The sequence below is a fragment of the Spea bombifrons genome, chromosome 10 (genome assembly GCF_027358695.1).
Source record: "Spea bombifrons isolate aSpeBom1 chromosome 10, aSpeBom1.2.pri, whole genome shotgun sequence".
NCBI lineage: Eukaryota > Metazoa > Chordata > Amphibia > Anura > Pelobatidae > Spea > Spea bombifrons.
The window spans coordinates 19,168,528-19,179,517 of record NC_071096.1 but is presented as its reverse complement, the minus strand read 5'-3'; the positions used below and the strand labels follow the sequence as shown (position 1 = coordinate 19,179,517).

Here is a 10,990-nt window from a genome sequence, read left to right as displayed (position 1 = left end):
TATTGCTACTTTGACTAAAATACTTAAATATGGCTACAAACGCATGCAATTTGGATTTATAATCGTATATCGAATAGTTCCAAGGCTAAAGACGGTTTAACCCTTTGACCAGTGGTGTATTTTGGTTTTGTGCTGCCCTAGGCAAGACTAAAGTCGGGCACCCCCTAATCTAAAATTGGCCCACCCCCCCAACTTTCAGCAGCCCAAATATTAATTTTATACTTACTGTTAGACGAGTTGCTGAGCAGTGTGGGCGTTATAAGGAAAGGGGCGGGGCCAATCATCCGAACTTTCCATCACTAAAACGCAGTGGCACCACCCACAAGAAATGGCTGGAAAACTTGCAGGGGGTGTTCGATGGGCATTTGGGGCTGCGTTTTTTTAAGCCCCCTGAAATGGGCTGCCCAAGGCAGTTGCCTTGTCTGGCTCGCAGCAGAGACAGCACTGCCCTTGATGTGCCAGGCACGTCATGAATAAACAGTCGGGTTAACAACAATTGATGTGCCTGGCACGTCATGACTTTTTGGGTGAAGAAAGCAATCTACGATCGTTAACTGTGTTGCAGTAATGCCTCGTTAATGAGGCATTCAGCAGCACCGGGATTGGCAGCTGGGGCCCCGTGTGGCCCCTCCCCAAGATGGCAACGTCCGCCATATAGTGTATGACGGCGGACGCCTGGTTAAAAAGAGCTCGTTGATCGCCTCCTAAGCTTAAACAGTGTTGCTGAAATGCCTGGATAGTGAGGCATTCAGCGACACTGAAAACCCACCCCAGAAGGCAGTGTGAAAGATTTTGCCTCTCGCAAGATGGCCACGTCCTTTAAAAGAATAAACAAGTTTCCAAGAGGGTCTCATTAGACACTTCTTAGAACTCTGGCTCCCTTTGCAGCCCAGCTTTCTAATCACAATGCGAGTGATAAAATAAATAAAAAAAATAGTTTAAAAAAAGGTAACGTGTAAAAATAATTCCCCACTGATGTCACCATCAGTGGAACCTTCCAGTTCAAAAAATAAATTTATATATATACATATATACACTGCTCAAAATAATAAAGGGAACACTTAAACAACACAATGTAACTCGAATCAATCACACTTCTGTGAAATCACACTGTCCACTCAGGAAGCAACACTGATGAACAATCAATTTCACATGCTGTTGTGCAAATGGAACAGACAACAGGTGGAAATTATAGGCAATTAGCAAGACACCCCAATAAAGGAGTGGTTCTGCAGCTGGTGACCACAGACCACTTCTCAGTTCCTATGCTTCCTGGCTGCTGTTTTGGTCACTTTTGAATGCTGGCGGTGCTTTCACTCTAGTGGTAGCATGAGACGGAGTCTACAACCCACACAAGTGGCTCAGGTAGTGCAGCTCATCCAGGATGGCACATCAATGCGAGCTGTGGCAAGAAGGTTTGCTGTGTCTGTCAGCGTAGTGTCCAGAGCATGGAGGCGCTACCAGGAGACAGGCCAGTACATCAGGAGACGTGGAGGAGGCCATAGGAGGGCAACAACCCAACAGCAGGACCGCTACCTCCGCCTTTGTGCAAGGAGGAACAGGAGGAGCACTGCCAGAGCCCTGCAAAATGACCTCCAGCAGGCCACAAATCTGCATGTGTCCACTCAAACGGTCAGAAACAGACTCCATGAGGGTGGTATGAGGGCCCGACGTCCACAGGTGGGGGTTGTGCTTACAGCCCAACACCGTGCAGGACGTTTGGCATTTGCCAGAGAACACCAGGATTGGCATAGTCGCCACTGGCGCCCTGTGCTCTTCACAGATGAAAGCAGGTTCACACTGAGCGCATGTGACAGACGTGACAGAGTCTGGAGACGCCGTGGAGAACGTTCTGGTGCCTGCAACATCCTCCAGCATGACCGGTTTGTCGGTGGGTCAGTAATGGTGTGGGGTGGCATTTCTTTGGGGGGCCACACAGCCCTCCATGTGCTTGCCAGAGGTAGCCTGACTGCCATTAGGTACCGAGATGAGATCCTCAGACCCCTTGTGAGACCATATGCTTGTGCGGTTGGCCCTGGGTTCCTCCTAATGCAAGACAATGCTAGACCTCATGTGGCTGGAGTGTGTCAGCAGTTCCTGCAAGAGGAAGGCATTGATGCTATGGACTGGCCCGCCCGTTCCCCAGACCTGAATCAGATTGAGCACATCTGGGACATCATGTTTCGCTCCATCCACCAACGCCACGTTGCACCACAGACTGTCCAGGAGTTGGCGGATGCTTTAGTCCAGGTCTGGGAGGACATCCCTCAGGAGACCATCCGCAACCTCATCAGGAGCATGCACAGGCGTTGTAGGGAGGTCATACGGGCACGCACACACTACTGAGCCTCATTGTGACTTGTTTTAAGGACATTACATCAAAGTTGGATCAGCCTGTAGTGTGGTTTTCCTTTTTGATTTTGAGTGTGACTCCATATCCAGATATATATATATATATATACTTGTTATCAGTATAAAAGACACCTGTCCACAACCTCAAACAGTCATACTCCAAACCCTACTATGGCCAAGACCAAAGAGCTGTCGAAGGACACCAGAAACAAAATTGTAGACCTGCACCAGGCTGGGAAGACTGAATCTGCAATAGGCAAGCAGCTTGGTGTGAAGAAATCAACTGTGGGAGCAATTATTCGAAAATGGAAGACATACAGGACCACTGATAATCTCCTTCGATCTGGGGATCCATGCAAGATCTCATCCCGTGGTGTCAAAATGATCACAAGAACGGTGATCAAAAATCCCAGAACCACACGGGGGGACCTAGTGAATGACCTGCAGAGAGCTGGGAACAAAGTAACAAAGGCTACCATCAGTAACACACTACGCCACCAGGGACTCAAATCATGCAGTGCCAGATGTGTCCCCCTGCTTAAGTCAGTACATGTCCGGGCCCGTCTGAAGTTTGCTAAAGAGCATTTGGATGATCCAGAAGAGGATTGGGTGAATGTCATATGGTCAGATGAAACCAAGGTAGAAGTTTTTGGTAGAAACTCAACTCGTCGTGTTTGGAGGAGAAAGACTGCTGAGTTGCATCCAAAGAACACCATACCTACGGTGAAGCATGGGGGTGGAAACATCATGCTTTGGGGCTGTTTTTCTGCAAAGGGACCAGGACGACTGATCCGTGTAAAGGAAAGAATGAATGGGGCCATGTATCGTGAGATTTTGAGCGAAAACCTCCTTACATCAGCAAGGGCATTGAAGATGAAACGTGGCTGGGTCTTTCAGCATGACAATGATCCCAAACACACCGCCCGGGCAATGAAGGAGTGGCTTCGTAAGAAGCATTTCAAGGTCCTGGAGTGGCCTAGCCAGTCTCCAGATCTCAACCCCATGGAAAACCTTTGGAGGGAGTTGAAAGTCCGTGTTGCCCAGCGACAGCCCCAAAACATCACTGCTCTAGAGGAGATCTGCATGGAGGAATGGTCCAAAATACCAGCAACACTGTGTGAAAACCTTGTGAAGACTTACAGAAAACGTTTGACCTCTGTCATTGCCAACAAAGGGTATATAACAAAGTATTGATATGAACTTTTGTTATTAACCAAATACTTATTTTCCACCATAATTTGCAAAAAAAAAAAAAATTTAAATCAGACAATGTGATTTATGGACTTTGTTGTCTCATTCTGTCTCTCATAGTTGAAGTGTACCTATGGTGAAAATTACAGGCCTCTCTCATCTTTGTAAGTGGGAGAACTTGCACAATTGGTGGCTGAGTAAATACTTTTTTGCCCCACTGTATATATATATATATATATATATATATATATTACACGTACTCACTGGCCACTTATTCCTTTTTAATTGCTTGTTAACACAAATAGCTAATCATCCATTCACATGGCAGCAACTCAATGCATTTAGGCATGTAGACGTGGTCAAAATAACTTGCTGAAGTTCAAACTCAGCATCAGAATGGGGAAGAAAGGGGATTGAAGTGACTTTGAATGTGGCATGGTTGTTGGTGCCAGACGGGCTGGTCTGAGTATTTCAGAAACTACTGATCTACTGGGATTTGTGTGGACCAAATTGCCATTTGATGTCAGAGGTCAGAGGAGAATGGGCAGACTGGTTTGAGATGACAGAAAGGCAACAGTAACTCAAATAACCACTTGTTACAACCTAGGTATGCAGAATACCATCTCTGAACGCACAACACATCGCAGATGGGCTACAGTAGCAGAAGACCACAACTGAGGCTACAATTCGCACAGGCTCACCAAAATTGGACAATGGAAGACTGGAAGAATGATGCCTGGTCTGATGAGTCTCAATTCTAGCTGCTACATTCAGATTGTAGGGTCAGACTTTGGGATAAACAACATGAAAGCATGGATTCATCCTGACACTATGGGCCCCCTAGTACCAACAGAGCATCATTTAAATGGGACAGCCTACCTGAGTATTGTTGCTGACCATGTTCATCGCTTTATGGCCACAGTGTACCCATGTTGTGATGGCTACTTCCAGGGTAATGCACCATGTCACAAACCTCACATCATCTCCAACTGGTTTCTTGAACATGACAATGAGTTTACTGTACTCCAATGACCTCCACAGTCACCAGATCTCAATCCAATAGAGCAACTTTGGGATTTGGTGGAACGGGAGATTCACATCATGGATGTGCAGCCAACAAATCTGCAGCAACTGCATGATGCCATATCCATATATCCAGTAGGACCAAAATATCTGGGGAATGTTTTCAGCACCTTGTAGAAAGTATGCCATGAAGAATGAAGGTAGTTCTGAAGGCAAAAGGGGGTCTTGGTACTAGCAAGGTGTACCTAATAATGTGGCCAGTGAGTGTGTGTGTGTGTATATATATATATATATATATATATACATATATATATATATATATATTATGAAATTCATGTAGGATTGGTGGTGGAAGGGAGGTATGTTTCTCCTAGATTCCTTTCCTATGTAAAGTAACACCTGAGTCTTCCACCTGCTAGGTGATTAATTTAGGTGAATGAGAGGGCGGATATAAAAGGGAAGCCAGGAGGCCAGGAGGACACAGAAAGCCTGTCTGTGGGAGAGACATGTGAGTAAAGGTTGCTGGACATATTATGTTAAGTTGGCAGAGAGAAGCTCTCCAGCTGGTAGTGAGGGACATCCCTTGTATAGTAAGTGCTGGACAGGCAAGGTATTTCTTTTGTTGCTGTGTTGTTATATTTCTTTTGTCTTTGCAACCTTTCTAATAAACCGGACCCTGTGTCAGATTGCACAAATTTACTGCTGTTTGCCTGGTTTGAATGAAGACGGGCACTTGTCCCTTAACCTCAGCGAGGGGCAATCCCAGACCTATCTCACAATATATATATATATGTATATGTATAAGTTTATTTTTATGAACAAGTCCTAAAATTAGCGTTATATCTTCACAAAAAATTCTCGCATTGGAAAGAGTTAAAAAACCGGCATGTTAAAGCCCTCCTCGTCCTGAGAAAAACAATATATAACTTGTGTGGGTTCAGTAAATGAGAAAGAAGAAAATTACAGCTAAACACAAGCACCGCAGAATAGTAGATTCATGACTGCAAGAAGTGCATAGTTACCTTTAAGGAGTGCCCCTGGTTGGCTCTGATCTCTAGGGCTCCTGCAGACCCTGAGTGTCGTAGGGTAAACCGTTGCTTGTCGTTACATCTAACCACTCGTTCAATGTCTTCCTGGGAATAGCAGCGAAACTGGGGAAGGGTAAGCATTGAGGAAAGGGGGACAAAGCCATCTTCGGTGAAGGAGAAGGGAGTTGGAGTACAAAAATGGAAATAATTATGAGAAAAGAAAATGAAAACATGAATGAGAAATATTTACAAAATATGTAGGATGCAGGATAAACTGCAGCTATTTAAGTACTGTAATGAGAGACAGGATTAAAGTCAGAAGTAGAGAAATATAAGCAGAAGTAGATGAGGGCGACATGCATTTGTCAAGTTGTTGTTAAACTATCCATATAATCATTACTGGTCCCTTTAAAGTTTTGTAGTTTTTCCCCCTCGTGAACACATGGGGGGTTCTGCACAATCCCTCCATATGTATTTGCTTAGTTGGCCAGCTATTTTCTGTGCAGGAGATTTATGCAGCACATTTCCATGCATATGATATAATTACCTCCCGTCAGCACAAGTTCTGACCTAGAGAAAGCTGCCAACAGGGTCTGCTCAGATCCCCAATGCACATGCATTGACGTCAATTGGAGTACATTCTTGTCACTGACTGGCTGTTTCTAGCATCCAATCAGTGGCAACGAACATCAAACCATGGAGGAGGATGGCACCCACAGATCTGCAATTTGTAAGTGTGTTTGTTGACAAGGCTATTATTTTTTAGATCTTTTTATTCTGAAGAATGCACATTACTCACATAGTAGAGCTGCCAAATGCATATTAAATTGTCACTTTAAGTAATTAAGATCTATGCTCCTTTTAACAAAACCTGGAGGGCTGCTTGTTGACCATCACTTGTGTATATTCTCTTTACTTCTGTAGGGTTAAATACACTTTAATCTCCACCAAATGGACATGATGCAATGGGCCTAGGGGGTCATTTGTTTAGTTTGTATTTATTTTTTTAATTAATTGTTTGGTGGGTGAGGGGAAATGCTTAGTGAGCAGACATCCCTGATTTACTGACCTACATTCTCAATAAAAGCAGCTGCTTGGGCTTGTTGTTGTGAAATAGTGGTTTGGGGTACAGTGGGGATTAAGCTCACACTCTTTTATCACAAGCACTGATCAAGATCATAATTCTCCAGAAAGGAATAGGATGTATTTGGTTCAAAGTGTGTGCTTACACACACATTCACAATACCTTGGCCCATGGGAAGCCCTAGACTGACAGCTCCGTGACGCAAAGCATATGACAAGAGCTTTGATAGACGCACATCAGGGTCCTATGGATAGAATAAATAGATTTTTAATGTATGCCATAGTTTTCCTCTTCCTCATTTAGTGTACAACACCAATTATATATTGTGTTTTTCAGTACAAGTGCAGCTTTCACACATACAACCAGTACGAGTATTACAGTTTTTAAAACACATTTTTCTTTGGTGGGGCTGTATGGTATTTGTGCACCAGAAAAGTGTGGAACGCTAAAATAAATATTTTTTACCATTCACCCTTTATAAGTAGTTGCTGGGTGGTAACATGTAACGGATAAAACAGAAATACAAAAATAGTGCAGTATGTCTGTATATAGAAATAGATAGTATATATGTATCCTACAGAGTGCGTACTCACGATTTAAATGGAGCCTTTAAAAAAAGCCAGAAGGTGAAACGTGTATCTGGAGGACTACCAGGACTTTTAAAGTACACACTATTTTTCTCGTTGTATACTTTGTTGGGTTGATTTTAACATAAGTTTACAAAAAAATGTGATTTTCCTGCATCCTGGGATTTCCAAACTTTTGGTGTGCTACAGCTGCTACCTGAAGGGCCTGCCTACCCTATATTAGGCACAAGCCACAACACTCAGAGCCAGGGAATTTTATGGCTCGGAGCAAGGGAGGAAAAAAAACACAGAGAGACGTTTAGGTGAAGTGCCGCCTTAAGGGCACAGTCGTGTGATTTTCAGGAGCGCTTTTTTTAAAGGCTCCGTTTAAATTGTACGCACTCTGTAGGATATACATACTATCTATTTCTATATACAGACATACCACACTATTATTTTTGTATTTCTCTTTTTTCCGTTACATGTTACCACCCAGCAACTACCGTATTTGCTCGACGACCCTGATTATAAGACGACCCCCCAAAATCTGAATATTAATTTATGAAAAAAAGAAAAAGCCTGAATATAAGACGACCCTATAGGAAAAAAGTTTTCCCAGTAAATGTTAATTCATGTAAACTATGTGAACAATTTTTTTTTTAATAAAAGCTATGATTGAGAAAAATATTTTGTTTTTATTTCCTTTTTTTTTTCAACCTGCCCCCCCAGTTATGCACATCTGCCCCTTGGCTTGCCACTCTGCCCCAGAAATGCCTTATTCCCCCTATATGCCACTGTGCCCCATGATATGCCTCTTAACCCTCTAAATGCCACTGTGCCCCATGATATGCCTTTTGATCCCCCCCCCCCATGTGCCACTCTGCCTCCAGAATTGCCTTACACCCCTATATGCCACTCTGGCATTTAGGGGGTTAAAAGGCATATTATGGGGCAGAGTGGCATATAGGAAGGTATAAGGCATTTCAGGAGGCAGAGTGGCGTATAGAGGGTTAAAAGGCATTTCTGGAGGCAGAGTGGCATTAAGGTGGTTAAAAGGCATTTCATAGAGCACTCTGCCTCCAGAAATGCCTTATGCCCCCCATTTCACACTCCCTCCCTCCTCCAAACTTACCTGTGTTTCTGAGTCCCCGGTGCGTAGCCCGGGCAGCGTGTAGAGCTCTACACGATTCGCATAGACAACTTCTGCTCCAGCCGTTAGGAGGTGCGGTTAGCAGTGGTGGTTGTCTGCGTCCATCACACAGACCTTCCCCGGCTATCAGAACTCTGATCTGACAGTCGCGGGTTGTCTGCGCAATGGACACAGCCCTGACCTCCCAGAAACCTTGTGTACCAGACCCTATTTAGTGATTCTGACCAGTGATTCTTGCAGCCTGCCTGGACCTTATGCAGTGACTTGACTTCGCCTTTGGATCTTCCTTTTGTACCTCGCCTGGATTGTTTGTGTTTGTTTCCTGCTAATAGGAACTAACCGGTTCCCCGGCTCATGCACAGCCGTGACACTTTTGCACTAGCTGTGTGTAATTTATATACCTGTGAAACTGTGAATAAATGTGTTTCCCCCCCCAGTTTTATATATATATATATATATATATATATATAATCTTTTTTCTTCAAACAGTATTTGATTTATTTTGAGGCTGTATATAAAGAAATTTAAAAAAAAAACACTAAACCACCTAAATTTCCAATTACACAACATTTATTCATTCTGTAGTGCTATTAAAAGAGGCATATTGTGAGGGGCATTTTTAGGTTCCAAATCCACTTAAGCACCCTACAATTTCCAAAGCTGCCCACTATCCTTAACCCCCAACAAAAAAATTGTGACCCGGTCAAATAAGACAAGTTGAGTGCAACATAAGTAAAGATCTCCTTTGGTTCTTTATAGTCTAATTCTGGGGATCACATGTTGGTTGGGTGTACAAAGCAGGTGCAGTTTTGCTAAATGCTACCAAATGCTGTTTTTATTCTTATTTATTTTTACCTGTTTTTTCCCCCTGGATCCTCTTCTCCTGCTATCATGGCTTGATCTATCCATTTCCTCTGAAATCCCTCTTAACCATGACAAGAAAAAAAATATTTTTGATGTATAAAAGAGAATATTCCCATATATAGGAATTGAACACTTTGTAGATCTAAACAGAAATGAAGGAATACAATAGGTGGAATGGTATTGTCTAGGGTGAATACTGGAATATTTAAAACAGCATCCCTTGGCCATTTGGCATAATGGGTAAATCCTTGGTAGGCTGCTGCCTACAAACACTTGATACAACTCAGCTGGCTAATGTTATAAGGTATCATGAGGAGTCTTTTGAATATGTGAAGCCACATCCTATGCTTCTAAAACTAGCAAAGGTAGCTGATGCAAAAGCGTAGCATGTGCACAACTGGGAACTCTCCGGGCTTGGCCTAGAGAACTCTGGGAGAAGCACCACTTCCCCAAGTCAACACCCAAATCCTCTGGGTCTCGGGAGCGGGGTCCTGATGCGCCTCACTCCCCATCAGTGGGCATACCTAGCCGCCTCCCACAAGGGTAGCCTGGAGCCCACAAGTTCCCAGGTACGAGCATGCGGTTGCTTGTGTGAAGCAGTGTATGGGCAGCTGGACTTAAAGTACCACGGCCTATGTGTTACATTGTAAAAAATATTGTCTAAAGAGTGATTGTTTGGTCCTTTCCAAGCTAGTAAAGGCATTTCTATACATTACATTTATTTATATGGCACCAGTAGGATCTTTTATTCTATAAAAGAAGGGAATAGAAAGAGGGGTAGTGTAGACCTCATTGGCATACTCAATGTCTATCAAGACTGGATTGCTTTCATACAAAAAAACAAAAAACATCCAAGAATCTTGAACAAAAAACAAAGCTGAAAGATGAAAAGAAATCCGGAGCCCCAGAAAGTGCATAACTTTGAGAGCCAAAAACCATTAAAATTCCAAAATATAAGAATATGCAGAAACCACACAAATATAGTTGTCAGATTACTGGGGCTTTTGTAATATATAAAGAAAGAGCATGTGGGACTAAAAGTGGGTTATTGTGTCAAATACCATATTGCCTAGTTGTTGAGATATTGAGCTAGGAAGGGAGATATTTGATATACATTAAAGATTCTAGGTATTTGCAGAATTCCTGATCCACCCTCTTGTTTCCCATTTTACTTTGAAAGTGTGCTGTTTGTATCCAAGGAAGGTTGCTACACTCACAAAGGGGGTTTCGTGATGACGTGAAGAAAACACATATGCCTGTCACGTTTATAGCACTTTTCACCAATGGCATCTACAGTGTCAAGATCAGCAATTATTTTTTACATTAATAAACGATTCCGGCATATCTGGGTTGCTTCGTTTTTAAATATAATGCAACACGGTTGCTGTTCTACTATATAGTGTAAAAGGCAACGGAATGTATTCACACATATGTTTTCAAGGAAGACATCTGAACTAAAATGATCCTATGATTTGCAACCAGGACTAGGTATTTCATAATTCATTGCAAAATCTGACTATGGCTACTTTTTGCTAAATAGGACAGAGAACAATTCTGAATCCACACCGCTAAGCGATCGGAAATCCATAGCTGAACTTACCTGAACACGAAACCGGAAACAGTGGTGGACGATGGGAAATGTAGTTTCTGTAGTCAGAGTCTGGGAGATGTTTTTTCGGTTGGGTTAGTTTGATAGTGGACTTTAATGTACATATTTAAAGTAAGTTGTTAA

At 42.9% G+C, this 10,990-nt stretch overlaps 1 protein-coding gene across 2 annotated transcripts in view; it reads right to left on the bottom strand.

Annotated features, from left to right (window-relative positions):
• Positions 1-10,875, bottom strand: part of TRPT1 (tRNA phosphotransferase 1) — a 33,695-nt gene extending 22,820 nt beyond the window's left edge. The window contains exons 1-4 of one of the 2 annotated variants that reach the window (XM_053448697.1): positions 10,859-10,875; positions 9,250-9,319; positions 6,841-6,922; positions 5,589-5,758 (exon numbers count right to left, since the gene is read on the bottom strand). In XM_053448697.1, coding sequence (XP_053304672.1) covers positions 5,589-5,758; positions 6,841-6,922; positions 9,250-9,303 — 306 coding nt within the window. In that variant the 5' untranslated portion in view covers positions 9,304-9,319; positions 10,859-10,875. The other variant, XM_053448698.1, reaches the window with a different exon arrangement.
• Positions 10,876-10,990: the final 115 nt, after the last annotated feature.